At 39.3% G+C, this 27,605-nt stretch overlaps 1 protein-coding gene across 3 annotated transcripts in view; it reads left to right on the forward strand.

Annotated features, from left to right (window-relative positions):
• The first annotated feature begins 205 nt into the window (after positions 1-205).
• The window catches only part of LOC130834747 (cGMP-specific 3',5'-cyclic phosphodiesterase), a 112,471-nt gene continuing 85,071 nt past the window's right edge, over positions 206-27,605 (forward strand). For 2 of the 3 annotated variants that reach the window (XR_009048750.1, XM_057705469.1), the window contains exons 1-2: positions 209-794; positions 9,693-9,782. Coding sequence is in view for 2 of the 3 variants with exons in the window: in XM_057705469.1 (XP_057561452.1) it covers positions 210-794; positions 9,693-9,782 (675 nt within the window). In the remaining variant the exon portion in view is untranslated. Of the gene's footprint in view, positions 795-9,692; positions 9,783-27,605 lie in introns of all 3 variants that reach the window. The other variant, XM_057705470.1, reaches the window with a different exon arrangement.

Here is a 27,605-nt window from a genome sequence, read left to right on the forward strand (position 1 = left end):
AAATGTTCACTGAAGCAATTGTCCTCTAGAGTTTTTCAAAATAAAACTGTCTTAAATAAACCATCTTGTTTTTATTTTCTATGACAAATCAATCATTACCACATCAGTTTACCATGAGCGGACTTTTAGAAGCTTTCGGGGGTAGCAATATTTAAGAAGGGGTATTCCTCCAACATTTACTGTGTCTACATGTTCTTTTCTGCAGAGAAATGGTCAATGCATGGTTTGCTGAGAGAGTTCACACCATCCCTGTGTGCAAGGAAGGCGTCAGAGGCCACATGGAAGCTTGCTCTTGCCCCTCGCAGCAGAGTCCCCGTGCAGAGAGCAGCGTCCCTGGAACACCAACCAGGAAAATCTCCGCCTCCGAATTTGATCGGCCTCTTAGACCCATTGTCATCAAGGATTCTGAGGGAACTGTGAGCTTCCTCTCTGACTCAGAAAAGAAGGAACAGATGCCTCTAACCCCCCCAAGGTTTGATAATGATGAAGGGGACCAGTGCTCAAGACTCTTGGAATTAGTGAAAGATATTTCTAGTCACTTGGATGTCACAGCCTTATGTCACAAAATTTTCTTGCACATCCATGGACTCATCTCCGCTGACCGCTATTCCCTGTTCCTTGTCTGTGAGGACAGCTCCAACGACAAGTTTCTTATCAGCCGCCTCTTTGATGTTGCAGAAGGTTCAACACTGGAAGAAGCTTCAAATAACTGTATCCGCTTAGAGTGGAACAAAGGCATCGTGGGACATGTGGCTGCTCTTGGTGAGCCCTTGAACATCAAAGATGCATATGAGGTAAATAAGAAACAGAGGCGGGGTGGGAGGTGGAGCGTGGGTGGGGCCTTGGACAACTACTGTGAATTGTGGGGATATTTGAAACTGAGATGTAAAAATGTGCATACTTGTTAAAAATGGGACTGTATGGTAAGGACCTCCCCATCTTTTAAATGCCAGAGTTTCTTCACTGGGGGCTGAATCAAGGATAGAGGCCTGAGGGAAATATTGTCTTGTTTTCCTGCTTAATGATAATTTAACATAGCTCATCTCACAGTTGTATTCTTTCATCTTTTTACCTGATCACTATACATATCCCCTATCTATGTTATCTCCACATGAACTTCTGGGGACTTTACTAAGATTCTAAAATGATAGGTCCAAAAAGTGTCAGAAAACCAAACCCATAGTCTTTTTAAATTCATTCATTCAATTCATCATATTCATTCATTTGAAGTCCCTTTGACACCAAAGTCTGAGTTTCTTTCTTTCCACTCTTCCATTTCATTAAACAAATAAATGTGTGGATAGCTCTAGAAAATGGACATATTTGCCCTACAATATTTCAATGGAAAGATTTGATATTTCTTCCACTTTTGCTTCCATTATGAACAGATCTTTATTATGGACTTAAAGTTTACACTGTATGATTTTTCAAATTTCCCATTTAAAATGATTCTTTTATTAATTGAATTAGAGGTTTTAAACAAATCATCTTAATTGAATGACACTTAGTATGTTTATGAATTATGTTCTGGCATCATGCTAGAACAATTATGCTAGTTACTTATCATGTGGTACACTTTGAAGATTCCATAATAATACCAGCTTGAGGCTCCTCTGTGTCATTTGAGGGGTCATAGATGTTTTATTCACTCCTGTACTCCTGATGCCTAATACAGTGCCTGGAACATAGACAAGTGTTAATAAATATTGATTGGGAGAAAATTATAGTAGATGAGATAAATAAGTAGACTAGATAGCAGGTCATAATTGATCCAGGGAAAATGTGTTAGGTTCAGGGAAGCAGGAGATCACATATAATTGGGGAGATGGAGAGAGGTTTCTTTGAGGAAGCAATGATTGATATGGACCCTGGAAGATGGATAAGATTTCAGTAGATTGAGTCGTGTGCATATTGAGATCCAGTTGCAAAAAGAAGTTTGAGGAAGAAACAGGAAGTTGGACCATGGGGTGCTTGTAAGGAAATGTGTGGGTGATAGTATAGACGTTGAGGAGCTACTGGAGATTACTGGGGTCTTAAATGCCAAGCTGAGGAGTATTTATTTGATTCAGAGCCATGAGGACTAATTAAAGATGGTTTGAAAGGGGGACTGGCATGATTCAGACTATGCTTAAGAAAGATGAATATTATGGTGGCCATAAAATGAATTAGAGGGAAAAATACTGGAAACTGGGAGGACAGGTTAAATAGTCTGAGGGAGTAAGCACCTGAACCAGAGCACTGGCCTTTGAGACCAAAAGGAGGGACTGGATTAAAGATGAAGAAGCTGAATCTGCTAGACTTGGCAGCTAACAGGAGATGGAAGTGAGGAGAAAAGAGGAGTTGGAGAAGACTCAGGTTTTGAAGTTGGGTGAATAAGTAATAGTAACTGGTGAGAAATCCTGAGGGCAGGTATCTGGGGAAAGATGTGATAGTTCAGATTGGCTAAATCCTGAGATAGCTTTCAGAATCCACTCTATACCAGCAGTCTTTTCAATTTTGATTCTTCACGGAGCTATCTCCATGACCTCTTTGAGCTCTGTAAGTAATGTCACAGCATAGCAGACTCCAAGAGGGGTATTAAGGACACAGCTGAAGGATGGCTGCCAAATTTGCAGAATTCCCGTCCTGTCTTAGGTGACAGCTGGGTTTCCGCTTTTCAATGGCACTATAGTCCCAAGTACAGTAGGACCATAAATATGCTACAGCTTTGCTGAGAAAGCCTTCATCTGTTTGCATGGTCCTAAATTTCTCCAGCCCTGAGAATTTCTTCACTTATATGCACGTTATTTAATCTGTTTACCATCTTTAGAGTTGTGATGGTGTAATCTTTGTTTTGCAGTTAGTAATGATTTAATTCTTGTACTGCCATCTAAAATAGGCTCAGTATCCTTGATTTGCAGTGACCCCAGACTGAAGCCTCTTAGTCTGTGGATTTCTCATGTTGCTGCTTCACCCTTGACACCCTTGATCTGTGTTTATAGAGGCCTTGCAGAAGTTATTCCCATCCCAGGAATTTCATTAGAAGTTGTGGGATTGATCTGGGCCATAATTTACATTGGTATTAACAGTGGAAATCAGTTGGCTAGTGGGTAATTCATCACTTAGCCCACTCATAATTTGAATAGTCAAAATACTGTCTCATAGCCGTTTATGAAAATAGTCAGAATATGAAAGTACGTTCTTTGTTTTCTGAGTCCTACTTCTTTAAATACGTGTCTGTGAAAATGACACATTTCTTCAGCTTATGAGACCACAGAACACTTAAAAATTAATAATGTAGCAGTAGAAAACCAAGAAGTGGCCGTGAAACAAAGTAGTGCTCAGATTGAAGCTAAGAGTAAAAAAATAGTCTCCTAGATAGATTAATTGTAAGAAATGGTCAGCTTTTGATTCGCTTTTTAAAACTTTGCAACAGAATGATATAAATTTAGGGATTCAACTATTTTGTTGTTAATAAAATAACACATTCATATGTTTAACATAGAAGACAAGGTCCACAATTTAGACCAGTGAGTTTCAATTAGACCACAAATACCAATGGTGTTCAGTCACACATCATCTCCTCCTTCATCAGCCCCATCATTCGTGCAGATTTCTTGAATGTGGCACAGTATTTATTAATAATAAGATATTAACACATAATAATCAGAACAACTATATAAATATGTTGGCATTATCCTCATATGTGAAAACTAGATATCATCCAATATCGAGATTGAATTGTGTATTAGTCAGTGTTCTTCAGAGAAACAGAACCAGTAGGATATCCAGAGATAAATAAGTGATTTATTGTAGGGATTAGCTCACTTGGATATGGAGGCCTAGAAGTTCCACAATCTGCCCACCATCTGCACAATCTGGAGAACCAGATAAATTGATGGTATAATCAACTGAAGGCCTAAGAATCAGGGAGGGGTCAATTGTGTAACTCTGGTTTGAGTCCAAAAGCTTTAGTTCCAAGAGCTCTGATGGACAGCAGGAGGGCAAGAGAAGATGGATGTCTTAGCTCCGAAAGCAAACTCGTCCTCCCTCTCCCTTTTTGTTCTGTTCAGGTACTCAAGGGATTGGGTGATGCCCACTGTGTTGATGAAGATCTTCTTTACTCATTCTCCTGATTCAAATGTTCATCTCTTCTGGAGACGTCCTCATAGACACACCTAGAAATTACATTTTATCAGCCACTTGGGTATCCCTTCGCCTAGTCAAGGTGACACAGAAAATTAACCATCACAAATTGCTTTGAACCCCTGGTTCCATGTCCTGTGGAAGCCATAAGCCTCCCCAAGATTTCCTATGTCAAAGGATTTACATTGTCTAAACAACCCTTTTTCCTAAGTCAACTGGAATGCGAAACTTGTACTCTTCTCTTGTTTCCTGGAGACAGCCTCTCCATGGATACCATGATTTCTAGGGAGGAAACTTGGAAGGTCTTAGAGAACGGTCACATTGCCACTCATGTGGCCTTCACCTACCCCTACTTTATTCCTCCCTTTTCAGTCCTTCTCCAGATAAACAAATCTTCACCAGCTCTCATCCTACAGGTCTCACTTGCTACTCAAGTGAATTTCTAATGAATGAAATTATTTCTAAAATGAATTTTCAGAGGAAAGAAAGAACAACAGCAACTGTTTTAATTTTGATAAGTCTTTAATTTATCAAAATTATTAATTTTGATAAATTTGATAAATTTGTCATGGCATAATTGTACTCCAGGAAACACAGTTCGGGAACTGCTCTATCTTTGTTCAATGTTCTAATAATCTTTAGGTATTCCACTTTGCGGAAGAAAACCGACATATAATTTGGCAAGTCTACTGTGTTATTTCCGTTTTCGTTTTCTTTTATCTTTTATTTTTATATTATTTCAAGCTTACAGAAAGGTTGCAAGACCAGCATCACAAACTTGTGTATACCCTTTACGCAGATTCTCCAATTGTTTATATTTTGTGCCATTTGCTTTATTATTTTCTTTTTTTATGTATAATGCATGTAAGTAATATATGCATATTATTTTTTTCTGAACCATTTGGAGACTTTTTTATGAGTATATATTTTCTAACAAGAATATTCTCTTACACAATTGTGATACATTAATCAAAATCTGGAAATTTTATGATACAGTACTCTTATCTGACATTCTATAGTCAAATTTGGTCAGTTGTTCCATGATGTCCTTTATAGTTGTTTTTTCCCTCTGATCAAGGCTCTAATTCAGGATTGCATATTGCATATACTTGTTCTATCTCTTTAGTCTCCATTAAATCTGGAATAGTTTCTCAGGGTTTATCTTTCTTAACATGTATTTTGGAAGAATACAGGGCAGTTATCTTGTAGAATGTTTTCCTTGAATAGATACAAGTTAGGCACTTTTGGCAGGAATACCACAGATGTTGACCTTGAGACCTTGTTTGGTTTTACAAACAACAGTCAGTTCTTCACTTCTCCTGCACCAGCTTTGAGCTACATTGCAGCTCAATTCAGACACTAGCTACCTGGAGTTAGTGCAGACCCCACAGGTTAAGGACTCAGTGCCACAGTATTGTCCCCGCTTCAGATGCCAGCCATAAATAGGATCCCCACATCCATGTCTGGCTAGCTACAGATTCAGGAGTCCCCTGCTCAGATTTAATGATTTCTTAAAATGACTCAGAACTCAGAAAGCACTATAATTAACACTACAGTTTTATTATAAAGGATACAATTCAGAAATAGCCAAACAGAAGCGATGCATAGGGCAAGGAACGAGGTGGGGGACACAAAACTTCCATGCCCTCTCGAGTGGGAGGAGGGGCAGTGCATCACCATCCCAGCACACAGATGCCGTCATAACCCAAATCTCTGACAAATGGGGCAAGAATATACAATGGATAAAAGACAGTCTCTTCAGTAAATGGCGCTGGGAAAACTGAACAGCCACATGTAAAAGAATGAAATTAGAACATTCTCTAACACCATACACAAAAATAAACTCAAAATGGATTAAAGACCTAAATGTAAGACCAGACACTATAAAACTCCTAGAGGAAAACAGAAAACACTATAAAACTCCTTAACATAAATCCTAGCAATATCTTTCTGGATTCATTTCCTTATTCTTTATATATGTGTGCATGTGCTCAAGCCATGTTCCAAGCTCTTTACTCCTCTCTGTAGAATCTCTTATCTTTCTCTTCAAGCTGAAGAGCTTTCATTAACTCTTCTTTAGTACCCGTGTGGTGGTGACCAATTCTCTGATTTCGTTTATCTGAAAATGCCTTTATTTTGACTGTAATCCTAAAAGATATTTTCACTGCCTGGACAATTCTTAGTTAATAGTAGTTTCCTTTCAACACTTAAAATGTTCTCCCACGTTTTTCTGGTTTTAATTTTTCTTATGAGAAGTCAGCCAGCCTTCATTTTTCACCTTATGAGTTTCACAATATATGTCATTTTCACACTATGTGTGTATGTTTAAGGTTTTCACTAATGTTGGGAAATTTTTGGTCATGTGTTTAAATATTTTTTCTGCCCCATTCACTTCTCTTTGAACTCCAATTGTATATATGTTAGACCATTTGATGTTGGACTCAGAGAACACTGAGGCTCTGTTAACTTTTTTATAGATTTTTTTTTTGTCCTCTCAGTCCTTTTGACTAGATATTTTCTGTTGATCTATCTTCAGGTTCACTGACCCTTCTGTTGTTTCCAGTCTGTTGTTAAATCCATCAGTGAACTTTTGTATTTTTCAGTTCTAGAATTTCCATTTGGCTTTTTTAAAATACTTCTTTCTTTCTACAGAGATGTCCATCTGTTCATTATTACCATATTTTCTATTCAGTCCTTAAACACACTTATAATAGCTGCTTTAAAGTCCCTGTTTGTTAATTCCAACCTCTGAATCATCTTGAGGTCATTTTCTATTGACTGCTTTTTTTCTTTACTGTGGGTTTCAATTTCCTATTTCTTCACACATGTTGTGATTTTTTAAAAATTTTTTTATTGTAGGTTGGATATTGTGAATGTTTTGTTGTGGGGCATTTGGATTATATCAACTTCCTTTAAAACAGGACTGACCTTTGTTCTTGTAGGCAGTGGAGTTATTGGAAGAGGCTTTCCGTCTTGTCAGGTTTGGTATTATTATTTGTTAGGATGGATCTACTTTAGTTTTAAATTTAGTCTTAGGAAATGTTGTCTGAATCTAGGGTATGGTCCTTACTTCCAAGGAGTGGCCCTTCTGTGTCTCAACTGAATGCCTGAGGTGCCTAGTAAGGTATCTCCTCTGGTGGGTGGGACCCCAGTGTCTTCAAACATTGTTATAATTGGTATCACCACTTGCTTTCAGGCTTCAACAGGTAATTTTTGCTACTTCTCTTAGAGTCTTGCCAAATACATGTCTGAAGTGACTAGCCACTCAGTCTTCTGCCACTCCTTTACACTCCCTACCCCCACCCACAACACTGCCTCTCTTATCAGGTACTTTGCCTTGCACATTCCAGCCACTTTAGAAGCCCTGAATTCAGTTCCATTTGGAACTATTACTCTGGATACCAATTGTCTTCTCCTCCTGGGGGAAAAGTGCCCCCAGGGAGAACCAGATTAATGCAAGTCAGTCGTGTGTATTCCCCTCTTCACTGTGTGTGTTTTAGTTATTGCATGTATGTGGTCTAATCTTATATTTTTCAGCTGGAGGGCAAGTCTGGTACTAGTTATTTTATTATGAGAGATGCGTATCTAAGCTTTGTGTTTTTTTTACACTGTCATGTTCTCATAAACAGTGAAAGAAATAATCACAATAATAGTTGTGCTCTATTTTTCTTTCGATGGGGCTTAGAAGTTCTCTACGTGTTTACAGCCCCTGCAGTGGGTGCATTGTTAAAGGAGAATTCTTTGAGATGCTAAAATTTGCTTAAAGTGATTTTGAAGCATACATTCCTCCTACCTCCTTCAATAAAGAGTGAAATCCAGGGCTGCTGTTTATTTTAAACTTCCAGTATGCACAAAAAAATTCTGTGAAAGTCCTTCTAATTTCAGACTCTTGCTTTGCTTAGATAGTTGGGTTGAATCCTCTTTTTTATAAATTGGTCTTGTAATTCAGATATTCATTAACAAAATAATTGCTGAGGCTGCATTACTATTCATATTTTGATTATTAGCTTGTAGAATAATTCACTATATAAATTCATAATTTTTAACTTCTTTTACTTCATCCATGTCAGTATCCTGTCTGCTCTCTTTAGATACCTAGCAATATAGTATGTTATTTAAGAACTGCTTTTTGGAAACATTCAGCCAAGGTTTTCTCTGTCTTTCAATGTAACTGTGAGCACTTTTGCAGAAAAGTTAAAAATGCAATAGTGTTTATTTATAATATAAAATATTCATATTGATTTTCCACCATTTTATAACTTTTCTTCTGAAATTTTCTTTACTGCCAAAGTTTGGTCCTCTCAGGGGAAAATTGGCCTCATTTCTGACCCTAGTTGATGGAATCTAGTGTAATCATTTACTTCATTCACAGCTTTGGCTTTGCGTGACTTTAGACTAATTAAAAAAAAAAAACAAACAGAAATGACCTTCAAAGATGAGGATTTTTCCAGTGTGACTATTCCATATTCTCTGAAGGGAATTCCAAAAGCAGAGTTTTTAGAACAATAATGCTATTATTAGGTTGAGCATGTAAGTTCCCAAGGCAGTTGCTTTGAAGGGAACAATATGCATTCAGATGTTTATGTTCTGGTATGTTTGCTTCCATTCTAATTGTAGCTCATATACTGGTGTCTGTCCATTTCCTCAAGTATATTTTTCCTCCTACCTATAAGATTTCCTTTAAACTATAGTAAGCTAAAAATCACATTGGATAACTATGATATCATTTGTTAATGATATCATGATTTCCTTCATTTATTGAACAAATGTTTCTGAGTTCCTGTGCTAATATTGGGAATACAGTGATGAACCAGAAAAAGCCCCTCGTAGAGTTTACAGCCTACCTTTAATCTTCTCAATCTGGTTTAATGGAAAATAGCCTGTATCTTTCTTTCTTTAAGCCACATTTAGAAATTTTACACTTTTCAGAAGTCCTTTGTGATTATTGAATGTGCAAGGATGTATTTTGTAAAAGGGGAGAGAGATTCAAAAGATTGAGAAATTGATTATAGATGAAGGCCATGCAGTTTTATTAGATACAAAAAAGGTAAGATTTTAATTCTTATGCACATCTGAGATAGAAATACAGAACAGTGAGGAAATATATAAACAGTCATTATGAGGGAAGTCAAGTCAGTACTGGAATGGTCATTTTGGAGGTGATGGGTTTTATAGGAAAACTTTCAGACCAAAGATGCGTTTCTTTTTCAGAAGAATCAGTGAGATGGGAATAGGCAAACTGTATTACAGAGGGGGAGAGTTGCCACTTTCCCCCGAGTTTAAGTGAGGCTGTCTAAATTGGTTAATATTTTGAATTTCCTTTATTTCTTCACATTTGTTTCCATCTGTATTTTTTCATTAATACTAGCTGCTAAAAAACCCTTAAATTTATCTTTGTCCAAGATGATGTATACTTATATGCTTTGATGCCTCTTACAATGATAAAATTGTCATTCAGAGCAACAAGGTGAGTCAAAGGTTAGATTTCTCTAATCCTATAAACCAGAAAAATCAAATCAGTCTTTGAACAGGTCAGTCACTAAATTGAATTTCTTCTTCCTTACTAGGATCCTCGGTTCAATGCAGAAGTTGACCAAATTACAGGCTACAAGACACAAAGTATTCTTTGTATGCCAATTAAGAATCATAGGGAAGAGGTAAGCCAATTTTCCATTTTATAAAAGGTCGTTTGGAAACATTTTTATTTTTTGAAAAAATTTTTTTCACTTTGCACACTTATGAAATAATGCTATAGTGACAAGTTAAGTATAAAGTGCTTAAATGTTCTGCTTGATGTGTTTTATTTAGACTTGAGTAATAGGGTTGAATCCTGATACTTTACTTTGACCTAGAAATAAATTTTAGACATGTCATTTCTGTACCTCTCTTTCCTGAGGACCTTACTGACTCCTAAGATATATAATTGCTATTGTGGTTGTAATCAGTTTATTTCATATTATATTTTAAACATCTCAAAAACGCTTATTTCATAAATGGTTATCCATTTGCAGTGGTCGTCAGCTGATTTTTTTGTTTGGATGCAAAATGAGGTTTGAAAAAATGGAAATTGTAGCCAAGTCCAAGCAAAATTTATTGTGAAATTATAACAAGCCATTGAAAATAAGTTAGTTTATATTTCATCTAACTAGAAGGTTTGGATTCTGTAAGCACTGAATTCTCTCTTCATTTTACATTTATTTGAAAAAAAAATAGTTAATACATTATCATTTAAACTGAGTGCTTCAAATGAATGTTCTCAGTCCTGTCTGCACATTACAATCAACTGTGAAACTCTAAAACGTTACCAATTAAATCAAGATCTCTAAGAGCTGGGTCTAGATACTGATACATTTTTAAAGCTCCCCAGATAATTCTGAAGTGTAGCCAGAGTTGAAAATCATTTCTTTAAGTGAAAACAAATAGATTGGAAGAGCCCATGTTTGTGGTTCTTAATCTTGGCTACACATTAGAATCACCTGTGGAGCATTTAGAGGTTCTCATGCCCAGGTTTCACCTTAAATCAGAATCTCTGGGGTTGGGACCCAGGCACATCAGTATTTCTATTTTTTTTTAAGCTCTTTATTGAAGTATAATTGCTTTACACAGTTGTGCCAGTTTCTGCTGTACACCAAAGTGAATCAGCTGTATTTATACATATATCCCCGTATCCCCTCCCTCCCACAACTCCTTCCTGTCCTCCCTATCCCAGCCCTCTAAGTCATCACCCATCATCCAGTTGATCTCCCTGTGTTATGCAGCAGCTTTCCACTAGCTAGCTATTTTACATTTGGTAGCGTGCATGTCAGTGCTACTTTCTCACTTCGTCCCAGCTTCCCCTTCACCCCCCACCCCGTGTCCTCGAATCCGTTCTCTACATCTGCATCTATATTCTTGCCCTATCACTGGGTTCATCAGTACCATTTTTTTTAGATTCCACATACATGAGTTAGCACACAGTATTTGTTTTTCTCTTTCTGGCTTACTTTGCTCTGTATGACAGACTCTAGGTCCATCCACCTCACAAATAACTCAATTTCATTCTTTCTTATGGCTGAGTAATATTCCATTGTATATATGTGGCACATCTTTTTTATCCATTCATCTGTTGATGGGCATTTAGGTTGCTTCCATGTCCTGGCTATTGTAAATAGTGCTGCAGTGAACATTGTGGCACATGTTTCTTTTTGGATTATGGTTTTCTCAGGGTATATGCCCATTTCTCCAGAGAAGACATGCAGATGGCTAACAAACACATGAAAAGATGCTCAACATCACTCATCATTAGAGAAATGCAAGTCAAAGCCACAATGAGGTATCACCTCACACCAGTCAGAATGGCCATCATCAGAAAATCTAAGAACAGTAAATGCTGGAGAGGGTGCGGAGAAAAGGGATCCCTCTAACACTGTTGGTGGGAATGAAAATTGGTACAGCCACTATGGAAAACAGTATGGAGGTTCCTTAAAAAACTAAAAATAGAACTACCATATGACCCAGCAATCCCACAACTCGGCATATACATCAGTATTTCTTAAAGCTCCCAGGTGGTTATCATGTGCTGCTAGGGTTGAGAACCACTGCCAAGAATACGAGAAACACTTTGCTGGTTCTACTTGATTTATATTCGGATTCTGATATCTTTCCTTTCCCTCCCCCATCCAGTCCTTTACCAAGTCCCATCGCTTTTTTTTCTGTTAGTGTTTCTCATTTCGATTTCTTTCTTTTCATTCCTGCTGCCTGTACCATCATTCAGATCTTGAAGTAATGCCTAAACTTTTAAAATATTCTTGTAAGGGGTTTTTGTACTTTAAGTCAATTTTCCTTTAATCCACCCTGCATATGCCCTTGGGAATTTTCCTGAAACACAGCTTTCTAAATCAGTGCTTCTAAAACAGTAATGTGCATATGACTTTTTTTTATTTATTTATTATTTTTGGGGGGGTACACCAAGTTCAATCATCTTTTTTTATACACATATCCCCATATTCCCTCCCTTCCTTGACTCCCCCCACCTCGAGTGCCCCCCACCCTCCCCGCCCCAGTCCTCTAAGGCATCTTCCATCCTGGAGTTGGACTCCCTTTGTTAGACAACAACTTCCCACTGACTGTCTATGCATATGACTTTTAAAATGCAGATTCTGAGTTCAGGCGGTCTAGGTGAGACCTGAGTGAGGTTCTTTTCTAACAAGCACCAAGTTGATGCCAGTGTCCGCAGATCACAATTTGATGAGCAGGATCCTAAATCAGTCACTTCTCAGTTGTCTAAGATAAGTTCTCAGTGCCTTAGAGTTGCTATGTGGTTTCTTAAGAGGGTAGTTACAGCCACAGTTACTGAAAATCCCTGTAGCCAAAACATGCAAATGAGCTTAAATAATTGATTAGCCAATTAATTGTGAATGAATAAATAAAATTGAAAAGGCCATGCATGGACCAGTAGTGTTCTTAATCGGATCGCCAGATAAAGCAAATAAAAACCATGTCTTATGCAATATTGGGGACATAGTTATATTAAAAAATTATTTGTTGTTCATCTAAAATTAAATTTGACTGGATGTCCTATATTTTATCTGGCTGCCCTAGTTATAAACCAAGGACTATGATTGTGTGCACTTAAGAAGATGATGTTCAGCTTTTAATTTGTAAGTATGTTTTAAAACCATGGCCTGAAAAAACAACTTTGTACTGGCCGAGAGACTCAGCTTGAATCACACTCTGGTGAAATATCTCTTCCTAAGTAGCATGAACGGTGGGGATTGGGGGGAGCCATGAGCAACAAAAACCCCAGGGTGAAGCAGGTGAGACTGCCCTTCTGTAAGAGAGCGTCCTCTGGATCCGTGCACTTCTGTCTTTATGGTTACCAGTGAGGGTGATGTAAACTAAAACACCAATAACAAAACCCCCTGCTGTAGTGAGGTGTAAATTACGTACCATATAATTCACCCATTTGAAGTGTATAATTTGATGAGATTTTGACACATGCATGTGTAGTCATATAAACACCACTGTAATCAAGATACAGAACATTTCTGTCACCTCAGATATTTCCCTGTACCGCTTGTAGTTGATCTGCTCCTCCTCCCTCAACCCCCAACCCCCACAATCACCGCTCTGTTTTCCATCACTATTGTTCTGCCTTTTCTAGAGTGTCATAGAAGCCATATACGTGGAATCATACAGGAGGTAGTCTTGTATGTCTGGCTTCCCTCACGTAGCGTAACACTTGTGAGATTCATCCATGCTGTTGCATGTGTCCGTGGTGTGTTCCTTTTTATGGTGGTTATTCCATGGTATGGGTGTGCCACAATCTGAATATCCGTTCATCCATTGACAGACATTGAGTTGTTTCCAGGTTTTGTCTTGTTAGGAGAAAAGCCGCTGTTGATGTTTGTGTGCAAGTCTTTTTGTGAACATGTTTTCATTTCTCTTTGGTAAATATATGAGGGGAATTTCCAGGTCATGGGTGGGTATATGTTTAATTGTATGAGAAACTTGCAAGCTCCTATCCAAAGTGGCTGTACCATATATTTTCTTACCAGCAATGAATGAGAGTTGCAGTTGCTTCACATCTGAGGCAACACATGGTATTGTCAATTTAAAAACATCGTAGCCATTCAGTTTGATTACGTGAATGAATAACCCCACTCTCAGTCAAGAGCCGTCCGCTCACCTACAGACCTGATTAAAGTGGATTCAGCTACAGGTCCCCAGATTGGGATTGTCCAGAGCTCTCCCTAAGCGTCCTGCTGGGTTCCTCAGGATCCTCAGGGCTGTCTGCCTCCACACTCCCTCATCCTCTCCTGCTGCCTCTGTTTTACCCTGTGATGACTTGATATAAGGCTGGGCTCTTCACTTGTTTCCACAGAAGTTTTTTTCACACCAAGCATTTCATGAGATTAAAAAAAAAAAAAACCTTCAGTAACTTCACTGGAGTCTTAGTAACTTTACTGATGGGAAGGTTTCCAAATACAGCTTTTTAAACATCTTGCTGACCCTCCCCATTCTCTGTCCTCTCCCCCTTGTTCCCTCTCCTCCCACGCTCACACTGCCCGGTTTGAAATTATTTCCTGTGAGAATTATTTCTTCAGAAAAAAGGAATGAAGAGAAACAGTCGGAAAAACAGGCACACGCTCAGCATGGCTGTTGTAGAATAAAAAGTAATCTGGCTGACTGAGAACCACGGCCCCTAAGAAGATGCAATATATGACTTCCAGAATTATCTTTAAATTTACAGCTACGTAAACAAACTCAGGGCAATGTTTGCTGTTGTGTACACACAGTAGAAAAGTACTCTTTCTCCCACGAGCGTTTGAAATCAAAATAGAGAGTCACAGTAAGGCTTTTGGGAGTAATTCTTAAGATTGCTTGCTGTGGGCGTGAATCCCATCTTCACCACTTACTTGATGAGTAGCCAGGATGGAATTGGTGAATCCCTTCGTTCTTCAGTTCCCTCATCTGCACAATGAGGTATGTTATAAAAGGACCCACCTCATAGGGTTGTTGTGAAGATTAAATGCGTTTGTGCATGCAAAGGGCTTAACATATTTCCTGGCACACTGGAAGTGATTGATAAATGTCAGCTGTTACTTTTGAAAGGAGATCTAGAACTAAGCAAACTCTTAGGAGAAACAAGGAATGATAAGTTGTATGCAGAGGTCATCAGCCACATTATAACCAGTCAGCTGAGATCAAATGACAACCCAGCACCGTCCCTGACTTAACTGGTCTGTTACCCTCTAACACCCTTTACGCTTAAAAGAAAAAGACTTTTCATTGTTTTTCCTCATAAATGAGGCAAAGTGAATTTGGTTTCTTCTCTCTGTGTTAGTCCAATTGTACTCATTCCGACTAATTACCAAGGAACCTAAGATGAAATGTGGTTGTTCATAACATGTCTTGGTACCTTTTCGTGACTCTAATTTCTTAAGGTGCCAACTCTGAAGAGCTGCTTGAATGGAGCAGTTGACTATTGAATGCTCAAGTCTGAACTACAACACAGTCCAGAAAATTCAGAAAGATTTTTAAGATTCAGTAAAATCTGTAATCACTGCATCTGCCTCTCTTCTTGGGAAGTATTTCAACTAATTAAAATTTTTCGAGAGTTCTTTTCATCCGTGTTATAACCATAAGTGTAATAGCACAATGCCTTTTTAGAAGTCAGGATCATAGATATTCCTAAAACCTCTATGACAGAATTATTTTTGAATCATAAAGGATAAGCTTTTGCAATTTTCTCCTCTCTGTACTCCCTTCTAAGACAATGGAATTAATGGGCAGTGTGGTGGGGGTAGGGTGGGGACTGGAGAAGCTAGAGGAAGCTAAAATAATTTATTTTGGAAAGGTCACAGAGCTATTGGCTAGAGAAAATGAATGAAGACAAAAAGTAAAGGGGTCAAGGGAGAGAAGAGAGACAGCCCAGGCTGTATAATAGACTAGTTAGAGGAAAGACAGGATAGGACTTTGGAAATAACTGCCTATCCTGTGGAAGCTATTCTAAGGACTTGACGTATATTCTTTCATTTAATCTTCATAACAACCATAGGAGGTAGTTATTATTTTATTCCCACTTAACAGATGATGAAACGGAGACACGGGACATTTAGGGAACTTGGCCAAAGTCACAGAACTAAACACTGGCGAAGCTCAGATTCAAGCCTAGACAAGAGGGTTTCTTAAAATTCTGCCGTGGATGACGACTGCACTCTCTTTTCTTCCCCCTCAGTGTTTTCTTGAGCCACTGCAGTCAACATGTAGATTCCTGTTGATTTGGGGGTGGGAGGTACACTGATGGGAGATGCGGCTTCACATATTGTAGAAGCAGGGCTCGAAGGGGGAGACAAGGAGAGCTGGCTGCATCCTGATGGTTCTTCAACGTCAAGTGTTGAGACCACTCTGCAGACAAACTTTTTAAAAAGAGAGAGAGGGGTAGCAGGGAGAAAGAAGGCAGGGGAGCAGGGGCGGGGGAGAGAAAGAGGGATCAGAGTCACATCCTCTGTAATGTCTTAAGAGGACTCCATCTAGTAAACAAGAAGAAATTTTTACCAGGGATGAAAGAGTTACAGGAGCATGTTTCACGTTCATCTGGGCCAGTGTGCTCTGTGATGTGCACAGGAAGCATCATGAAAAAAATGTGCAGCAAGTGTGTGAATGTTTAGGGCTGCTGTTAAATTTCTTTCAGGCTTAACGCTGGATTTTTCAGACCTGGGCACTTGGATCCGTTTTTTATTTTTGTCACGTGCGTTACTTATTTCTATAAGCAGACGTTTCTTTTATGTTTAGTAAAGAAGTGCAGGGAAACTCAACTCTTTCTAGCTCAGATGACCTATTTCTGAAATCCTGCCCTCTCTTGAAGTATTGCTTGTTATGACATGGTAGCGATGAGTGCTTTTTTTTCTTTTTTTAATGTGTAGGGGCTGCACCAATGAGGTAGAAGCCAGGACATTGTGAAATAATGCAAGTTCTATGAAAATTTTGTATTGATCTGAGGTAGAGATTCTATCCAATAATATCAGGCTAGGCATAACCTGTTTTCTCTTGGTTGAATGTCAACTCCAATTTTTATTAAGTAAAAATCTAATTTGGAATCAGAGCTCTTATCCTCCTTCTCTGTTTTTATCATTTTGATTTTATTTTATCATATTTGATGATATACTTATAATTCTTTGATGAAATGTAACAGTTATAATAAAAGATTTATGGTAAGTTTTTTTACAGTATAAGGGAGCATTTTTAGCTAAATATCCAGTTGTTTATATATTCTTTTAAAAGAAAACTGACAAACTTCAAAAAATATCAGCTAATTTTATGAGATTTTTATGAAATAAGTACAATACTTTGATGAATCAAAGAGATTTAATGTCTGCTGAAAATCGTAAAGTAAAGCATTAATGGAATCAAATGTGTCATTCTAGCTGCAATATACAAAAGTAAATGTTTTCTAGAATTTAAGGTACATAACTTTATCTGCTAATCCCCTCCTAAATTATCTTGCTTTGAAAGTAATTGTTGAATCACTGCACTAAGTAGAGCCCTGGTCTAGGCAGTGAGGGTATGAAAAAAAATGAAGCAAGGAAGATACTTGAAACTTTTTTTTCAATTTCAATGAGAGGGAGACCTTATATACCAAAAAGCAAATATCAATGCAAGGTAGCAAGACAGATGTTAAATAAGTTCAATATTCAACACATAAGTTCGAAGGAAAGTCTGTGGATTTCAGGAGCTGGAGGAATCACAGAGGAAGGCCGAAAACTGTGGTTTCATACAGCAGATCCCTGCTGTGTTTATCCCACAGGCTTAAGAGAGGAAGCTCGAACATGCTTTCTGTGAGAGGGTGGAGGCAGGGTGGATGCTTGCCTATGATCTTCAGCTGGCAGTACTGACTAGGGCTTTTCTTAAACTTGACCCGTAAGCTTGGAACAGATAAACGTTACAGCTTTATACATAATCCTACAATTCGAAGTCAGACTAGATGGAAATAGAGCTACAAGAATAAGCAGAGTTTAATTGCAGACTGTCAGTTGATCTAGATCTATTTTAATCTTAAAGAATTGGCTACTTATGTGTTTTTTGAAAACTTATAAATTGTGCATTGCATTTATTCCCCTGTGATATTTGTTTTAGAAACAAAACAGAAATACTCCGAAAAGTTTCCATTGGTTCTGGACTTGATATGGTGATGGTGAAGATCTTTTCCTTTTTTTTTTTTTTCCACATTACCCTTTGAATAACAAACAAGTGTATTTTACAAAGAAGAAAATGGTAACCACTTTCCTAAGGAAAAAAACATTTCTTAAGAGCATCAGATGAAAAACATAGTGCTAGTAAGTTAAATCCCTGAGGCTACACTGCTGATCCAGGAGAAGAAAGAATGAATAAAAGCTTGAGACTGAAAGTTAAGTTAATGGTAGGCTATATTTACCCAAATCTTATTTTCAATGCTCAGAAAATTTGGTTCAGACTGAATGCTATGTTTTATTCAATATAAAGTTATTCTTCATTGGTACTTTTAGAATTCCAGCAGTTGTTGGAATGCCTTGCATTTTTCATTTGATAGAGCGTTTGTAAGTTTAATTTTGAGAAGTTTTATATAGATTCTGAATTATGGCTAGTAGAGGTCTGGAACCAGCTGCATGTAAGCGAAAATAATTTCTTTGTATAATATCTGACCCAGAACCACATAATGAGACCTTGGGATGGATTTTGATTATTAAATAATGTTCATGCATTCTTAAAGAGTTAAGGTAGTTGTCAGTGAAATTGCTGCTCTCAATAGATATATGTATGCAAACATCTTTATTCATCTAAGAGCTAAGATTATGTAGGCAAAGTGCTTTAAAAACTATGTACTCTGTATTCCTTCTTATTAAATCCTCACCTAAAAGTTCTTACTTGTTTCTCTTCTACCATAGAGTGAAAATTAATATTCTGGGTGGAATTCAAATAAAAGTATAGAGTTGGTGATCTTATAAAATTTTTGAATCATATCTTATCTCTCTTTTTTTTTTTTTTTTGCATCACTTGGTAGCAGTGAATAAAGTGAAGATGACCTGGATTTAGAACTTCCAGATGCATTTGATTATTACACATTATTTGATGATCCTGTGTATGACATTAGTGATCTCTTACAGCATAACAGATTACCCTAAGCTTAGTGATTCTGGACACGAGCCTTTCCTATCTCGGTTTCTGTGGTTCAGGAATGCCAGAGCGGCCTAGCTTGCTGGGTGGTTCTGGCCCAGGTTCCCTGCCCGTGGCTGCACTCAGGATGCAGCAGGGAGGCCTGACTCACGCTGGAGCGTGCACTTCCCAGAGGGCTCGCTCGCGTGGCTGCTGGCAGGAGGCCTCAGTTCCCGGCCAAGCAGGCCTCTCTGTAGGTCACTCTGTGTCCTTGACACACGGCAGAGGGTGAGCAAGGAGGAAGCAGCAGCGCCTTGTACGTCCGAGTTGTTCACCTTCGCTTCACGGTAGCTGTTCATTAGAAGCCAGGCCTCACATCCGGCCCAAACTCAGGGAGGGCAGTTAGGTCCCACCTCTTGAAGAGAGCAGCATCAAAGGATGTGTGGAGATACTGTGAAACCACCAAAAGTCCTAAGAGTATTTTGAGGCTTTAGTCTCTTTCCTTAAAACTGGTCAGATGATAAATGAGGAACTCTGCTTGTTAATTAAAATAATATCTTAAACAATAAGGACCTACTGTATAGGACAAGAAACTGTATTCAATATCTTCTAATAAGCTATACTGGAAAAGAATCTGAAAAAGACTATACGTGTGTGTGTGTGTGTGTGTGTGTGTGTAAAAACTGAGTCACTCTGCTGTACACCTGAAGCATTATAAACCAACCATTCTTCAATTAAAAAGATCTTAAAAAATAGTGTTTTCTCAACCTTTCATGTTCTAAAAATAACATCAGCTACCAGAGACAACATAGACTGGATTTAAAATAAGGTGGTAAGTTGGAGTGTGTGCCCTGCCGGGTTGGCTTGAATCAAAGGGAAAAGAGCAAGTAGAATTACAAGAGGAGAACTGAGGAGGAGAAGAGGAAGATCCCTGCTGTTTGAGCTGCGACAAATGATTGGGGTATTAAAAGTCTTCTAAAATATTATGTCACAAATGCAGGTCTTCGTGAGGTCACTGTTTGTGTGTAGCTTAAGTACTTTGCTTCTTAATACCTATGGAAAATGCTCACTGGTATATCCTTATTATCTCTCTGCACCATTGTTTTTCGCCTCCCTCGTGGATCAGGATTGGAGGGAATGTGTCTAGTATTTCAGCCCAGTGTTTGCTTGGGTGTAAACTGGAGGCAAGGCCATGCAGGCAAGCTAAGGCGGGATTGTGAAGAGTTGGCAAGTTGCCATGCAAAAGAGGTGCTGGATTTTTTTTTTTTAAGCCAGGAAACATTTGCTGTTATTTAAAGATCTGTGTGGCCAGAGTGTTAAGGATGAACAGTTTTCTTTGTTTAATCTCTAACCCAGAGCCACATGATTTGACATGATAGATTTTGATTTCCATATTTGTTCATATGCAGGGAAAGCCCTGGGTCTGGAAGCAGGGAAGCTGGTAAGGAGGCTTTTGCATAATCCAGACTATGGGTGGATTTGTTACACTTCTGTTTGGGCGATTGAGGGATTGATTTGATGGAGGGTTAAGTAGAAGGAAGAATCTAGAATACTTTCTAGGTTTTTTAGATAGATGTAATGGGGTAGAATTGTGATATTCCCTAAAGTGAAACATGCTACAGAGAGAATTGGTTTGTGGGGATCAAAACCATTAGCTCTTTTTTGGGGTGTATGTTTTGCTATCTGTTCCTTTCTCCTCTCTCCTCAAATCTCAGTGCTGCATCCCCATCCTCACTTTCAGCCAGTGGTCTTGCTTACTATTTCAGTGAAAAGTAAAGCAGTTAGAGAAATACTTCTACAAGAGGACTTCCAAGGTCTCTTTCCTCCTGCTCCTGCATCTGAGTTTACATCTTCTTTTACTTTAACCGTCTGTGAAATAGCAAAGGTCGGTCTTGTACTTGTGCACCAGATCTCATCCCGTCTCACCTGCTCTAAGACGTGGCTCAGCAGCTCTGCCCTAAATCACCAGAATTCCCCCTCTCTACCAAATTGGTTTATCAGCATACAAACACGCTATTATTTCTCCCATCTTAAAAACAAAAGCAAACACTCCTTGGACTACACATCTCCTTTCAGGGACCGGCATTTCTCTGATTACCATCAGCACTAAACTCTTTGAAAGAGTTGTCCACGTTTGCCATTTCCATTTCGTTCCACTCTCTGGAGCATAATCCACCCAAGCCTTCACCCTCACCGCTCTGTGGAAACCACTCTTGGCAGGGTCGCATGACACCATCATAGGGCAAGAGCTTGTGATCGCTTCTCGGTACTCACCTTACCTGGCAGGGCAGCAGCAGGTGGCATTGTTGGTCACTCATTCTTCCAGAACAGAGTGTCTTCACTTGCCTTCCAGGACCTCAGAGTCCCCAGTTTTTTCTCCTCTTGCCTCTCTGACCGCCTCACTGTCATCACAGCAGTGCTAAAAGCCTCAGCCCTGGACCCTCTTCTCTGCTCTGACGGCACTTACTCCTTGTGTGATTTTATTTACTCTCATGGTTTTAAATACCATGTGTGTGTGGACCAAACTTATATTGCAGCTGTATTGTTTCTTCAATTTAAACTCAACTGCTTACTTGACTTCCCTACCTATATATGTCTAACGGGCATCATGAACTTAGTATGTCTAAAACATCACTCCTAATCTTCCTTCCCATCAAACCTGCTCTGTACTTATCCCCACCACACTTAACTGTCATCCCAGCTATTCAGGCTAAATCACTTAAAGGCTAATATCAGGCTAAATTCCTTCTTTTTTCTCCCACAGTAGATAGCCAGCTCACCAGGAAACACCCTTGACCTTCCCTTCAGTCACTGCTCTCCCCTTGCACTCCTGCCGCACTGGAGCATCAATATGCAGCACCTGAATTATTACAGTAGCCTCCCTAACTCGTATCCCTGCTTCAAGCCCTTAACTCCCTGAAGTCTAGTCTCAACCCAGATTTTGGAAAACATGCTAGATCTCATCCTTCCCCTGCTCAGAACCCTGCAGTGGATTTCCACTTCATTCTCTAAGAAGGGTCCCACGTGACCTGGCTCCTGAAGCGCCTCTCATCGCACCTGTTACCTCCCCCTGCCAATCCTCTCTAGCATACTGTTTCTGTTTTCTCAACAAATCAGGTAAGCTCCCGCCCCAGGGCCCTTGCACTTGCTGTTTCCTTGTCTGAAGTCTCTTTACCTGGTTCCCCACGTGGCTCACTCTCTCATCTCCAGGTTTTTACTCAAATGACGTCTCAGTAAGACTTTCTTCAAGCATCCTTGTTGACTGTCGACCATTATTTCTCTCCCTGTTCTGTTTTCTTCATAACACTTGGGCACTTAATCACCATTCGACATACTACGTATTAGCTCATGGGTTTATTTCTGTTTCCCCTCCCTGGACGGTAGGCTTCATGAGAGCAAGGTGAGATGAGTGCTTCACAGAGAAGGTGATATTTAAACTGCATCTGTGGTATGCAGTAATCTAGTCGACCTGAGAACTTCTTTTTCAAAAACGTTTCTTTGCCATCTTGAAGCATGGAAACCACAATAGATTGGCAAATGAAGGGATCTCAAGCAGAAATGTAATCATGGCTATGTGGTAAATAGCAGTAGGGCTAGGATCTTCCTGCCGGCCCTTAGAGGTCAGTACTCACTATTCTGTGTTGATATTATCATCCCCATTTAGATGAAGAAATATGGACCCCGTCAAGTTAAGGAAGTTTCCCAATATTACATGTCTGTTAAGTGGCAGAGCTGGAATTGACACTCTGGTCACCTTATTCTAAGGCTGCATTTTTCTCCCTGTGAAATAATTAATTCTTTCATCCTTATTAATGATTGTACCTGAAAAGCTACCAACCAACTCTTTTACTATTTTAGTTTTTGAAAATGCAGATTATGGACTAGAATAATCGAATGATAAAATCTAGAGTTGCCAACAGTGATTCCAAATTAATGACTTTGTATATTATCTGGCACAGCTGTGTGGAGGAGGGCATGTCTCTTTGTGCTGGTAACACCTACAACTAGGAGTTTTGCTAGTGAGACTGGTGTCTGTCTGCATCTGAGCTTTCACGTCTGATTATCTTTTCAGGCCCATCTTCTATTTGGAGGAAAAAATACTTAGAGATAAAGTATCACAAGCTATATTTTCTATATGAAGGATTTGTTGAGTGTAAAAAAATTATAAACACACATTTTTCCCTTGGATCTCTTAAATGTTGTGAATATCTAGCTTCTATGATGTGAACATCTAACTAGCTATGATGCAGTTAGATGGTCCAGTAGAGGCAAGAACACTGATCTGAACAGTTAGTTCAGCTCCCATTAAGAAGATGTTCCTTTGATACCAACTTTAATTTGTAAGTGAGATTCAGCCTATGCAGTGTTTTGATGCATGAAACTTGCTTTTACCACTTTTGCTGTGTTAGTTCTCTTCTGTTTGTTTTAGGTCCACAGTATGAGCACACCCCTTTACCCTGTAATTATCAGGAAGCTTTACTAGCACAGCACCTGGCTGGGCTGTAGAGGCATGGACCTGTTGTAAGTGCAGGCAGTGCTGGAACAAACTTGCTCCTGGTTTGACGGAGTCCAAATCCAACAACACTGTCCAGGGTAAGCCTGGGCTTTACAGGCCAGCACCTAGCAGAACGCAAGACACCACCCTGAAAATAAATCTTAGTCATGAAATAGATCCAAGACTCTGAAGTCATTTTTGGCAATGTCCTGTGTAACGGTGGATGTAACAGTAATAGAATTATTCTGATACAGAATGCAGTTTGCACAATATATATTGAGTACACAAATTTTTTTATTGTTATTTCGGACTTAATTTCCAGTTAGGCAGAGAGAAAGAGTTTGAAAGAAAGAGTTCTGACTATAGCAAAAAAAAAAAAAAGCAGTCTTAGTGCTGGTTTAAGATCAGTGATTCCTCGAGCAACTTCTTCAGCCCTCTGTGCTTAAGGTGACTTGTCTGTGAAGTTTCAGCATGCAGCGCAGACACACCGTGGGGGCTTTGACGGTGGTCATCGTGAGACAAGGAATGTGACCGTGCCCACCGCAGAGCTCGTCCCCTCAGAGGAGGTTCAGAAAATGTCCATTTCCTCCCTTTGGAGCATTGCAAGGCCAGACAAATGCAGGCATGGAAAGTTAAATAAAAACAGTAAACGCTGAGCACACCCTGTCATGGGAGAGACAGCAGCTCTTTTCTGCTCTGTCACCTTTGTGTCTGCAGTGTTTAAAGGGCGTAGGAAGAGACTCTGCTCACAGTGGTTATGTGTGCGTGTGTGTGTGTGTGTGTGTGTGTGTGTGTGTGTACATGCAAAGGAATAAGAGTAAAGGCTAGGGTTCAGAATTATGCCCAGCATCCCCTTGTCTGGAAGGAGTCCAGTCTCAGGTTGGCACCACTCCCACTGGATGTTCCCAGGGCAGGACAGCTACTGACCCCCAGAGGTGAGTTTGTCCTGGCGCCGTCTGGGAAGCATCCGTCCTGCCTGATAGCACAGAGCAGAGGGTCCTGACCTCAACCTGCTCCACCGTTACCAGGACAGCTGAGAACCCGGCATGTGGACCACCACTTTCAAATGTCATCGGTAATTACAAATTTACTTTTAAGACTTTTAAACACTTTTTAAAAATAAATTTATTTATTTATTTATTGGCTGTGTTGGGTCTTCGTTGCTGCACGTGGGCTTTCTCTAGTTGCCGAGAGCGGCGGCTACTCTTCGTTGCACTGCGCGGACTTCTCATTGTGGTGGCTTTTCTTGTTGCAGAGCACAGGCTCTACGCACCCGGGCTTCAGTAGCTGTGGCACATGGACTCAGTAGTTGTGGTTCACGGGCTCTAGAGCACAGGCTCAGTAGTTGTGGTGCACGGGCTTAGTTGCTCCAAGGCATGTGGGATCTTCCTGGACCAGGGCTCGAACCTGTGTCCCCTGCTTTGCCAGGAGGATTCTTAACCACTGCGCCACCAGGGAAGCTGTAAACACTTTTGGAAAACCTAGTTAAAGTTTACATACAGTGAAATACGCAGATCTTCATGTACAATGAGATGAGTTTTGACAAATGTTTATATATCTGTGTAACACCCCAGTCAAGACAGAGAATGCTTTCATCACCTCTGTCAGTTCCCACAACCCATGGGCAACACAGTTCTGATTTTTATCATCATAGACTAATTCGGCTTTTTCTTGAATAATCTGCTTGTTTTTGAAACTGCATTATTATCTGTTTTCCCTTGAAACATAGGACTTTTTATGTTAACATAAGTAGTTCTTGGCTATAAAAATGTGTCTTAAGATTTATAATCGAAGTCAAAGAAAACAGAACTTTTAGCAGCCGCTTTGGATTCGTCTTTGTTTCTTAAAGTTGTAGTTTTGAAATTGTTCCATTTCCTTGGATGAAAGCATGCTCTAGAAAGATAAGCGTATATATGGGATCTGAAGACAGTCTTGGATGTATTAGAAAACCGTTGGTCTTCATGATTCCTCTAGTTTAAACAACAGTGTTAAGAACCTGTATTTTGTATACACTAGTGCTGGTTTCACTTTCCCCTGCAGGGAAGTAGCAGGAAGAACGTAGGCTTTCGGATCCGACCTGGAGAGCATCTGGGTCTGCACATGCTGGCATTTGCCTATTTAACTTTTCTGAAAATCAGCTACCCTTGTGATAAAATGGGAATAATATGTACCTGAAAGGACTGTGACAAAGGTTAGATGGATTAACAGACAAAGTGCATATTACGTAGTAGGTCCTCCCTTCTTTTTTTAAATGGCAAACTTTTTGGCATTGTAAGTTTTCTTCCTTCCTCCCTTCCTTCCTTCCTTCCTTCCTTCCTTCCTTCCTTCCTTCCTTTCTTTCTTTCTTCTCTGTTTTCTTTTTGGCTGCAAATAAGTTTAACTAACTATATTAGAGCCACTGGCCATTGATCACGTATCCCTGATGCTAGTTAGCTTCAGGGCACTGCTGCTTGTATCTTGCAACTTCTTGGAAGCTTCCCTTCACCTTGGCTGCCTCTTGCTGGCCACCCAGGCTGCGCGAGTAAACTAAAATCTCCCACTTCTTCTACACTCGTTCCTGTCTTGTCTCCCAACCCTGGAAGATTGAGAAACATACTCTTGAGAGAAATAGGTGTAGCAGTGCCTGTACATACAGATGGATAAAGTGAATCACAACCAAGTAAAATCAGTCTTACCATTTAAAGAAATATCAAACTTTGATTCTCAAATTTGTTAACGAAAGCCAGACAACCCAAAACAACAAGAAAGTCAAAATTGGCAAAGGTACACATAGGCAACACAGAAGAAGAAAACCAGTGTAGCCAATAATAATTCGAAAGCTGTTCATTCTCTCTCGCAATCAGGAAAATGCAAATTAAAGCAATAATGAGATATATTTTTATACCCAAGAAATTGACAAAGGTTAAAAATTTAGCCTGATAGTGCTAAGGGTTCGTTAGGATGTAAGGTTAACAAGAACTCTTATACATTGCTGACGAAGGTATAAATTTCTGTAATCCTTCGAAGATTTCATCAAAGAAGCTCTCGCACGTGTGCACAAGGAGACGTATACAGAGATGTTCATTGTGGATTGTTTGTAACAGCAAAAAATTGCAAACAACCCAAACATTCAGGGATCAAATGAGCAAAATTTGGCATGGGATACAGTGAGATTGGGGAGGAAAAACTACAATTTGATGTTATCTTAATTTAACTTAAAAAAAGAGGAAACATTACTAAATATTAACATTTAGTAGTTCCACATCAGTGGCTCTCAAAGTGTTTTTGGTACCTAGACCAGCAGCATTTGGCACCACCTGAGAACATTTGGTAAAACCCATCTCTCAGGCGCCAACCCAGATCTCTGACCCTGAAACTCTGTGGGTTGGGATCCAATAAGCTGTGTTTTAACAAGCCCCTCTTTACCCCTGTTGTGTACATGACAAGGACGTGGATATTTACTGTATTTTTTAAAGTAAATAATAAAACTAACAATGTCAACCTTTTCTTTCCCACTCTCCCAAAGCCCTTTTAGGCTATAAGTTTCAGCTCCATAACTACAGGCTTATTAAGAGTATATATTTCTTACTGCCACCTAAACTTCTTGTTTGTGGATAGATCTCTTAATAGCAAGCAAAGGGCAGAGAAAAAAATGGGCAACTTTTATAAATGATTTTTCAGACATGAATTGTCCAGTAAGTACATCACCCTAAAAAACTTTGATATCTGACACTTCGCCCGATATCATCAACAACAAATGTCTGTGAAGCATTACATTCAGAACAGTGCCAAGTACTGTTGCTTCCATAAGACATAAGATATAAATCATGTCCTTGGGAAACAATTGAGTTGCAGATTTAGCATGTGAATAGAGAAAATGAAGTTAAAAATGAGAGTACGTCATTGTCAGATTATAGCACACTCAACTGCCACCCAGAATTTCAGAGGATTTTGAAGGGAAGATTTTTGGAGACAGCCTCAGCTGAGAAAGTAGAAGGTAATATTTCAAGGAATGGCATGAGCAGTGGTCATTGTAGCATTCTACTTCAAAGACCTGTGTAAGTGATTTTAGTTCAAGTTGAGCGTATGGAATCAGAGTCTTCAATTTTTGTCCTATAGACGGATGGATAGAATCATTGAAAGCTTTGAGAAATGAGATAATTTGTATGTGCAAAGTAGTGTTCCAAGAAGATAAATTTGGCATGTGTGTCACAGATGGACTGAAGGCAAGAAAACAATTAGCAGTGCTGCCAGGGCTTTCAAAGAAAGTGAGGATTTAGATGGTGAAATGATACGGGGTGAGGCAGAGTGAACGAGGAATGGGAGCGTGTGAGGGTAATTCTAATGGAATGTATTGTTTCTTATTGCTGCTGCAAAAAAACTACTGGAAATT

Source organism: Hippopotamus amphibius, chromosome 13, assembly GCF_030028045.1.
Source record: "Hippopotamus amphibius kiboko isolate mHipAmp2 chromosome 13, mHipAmp2.hap2, whole genome shotgun sequence".
NCBI lineage: Eukaryota > Metazoa > Chordata > Mammalia > Artiodactyla > Hippopotamidae > Hippopotamus > Hippopotamus amphibius.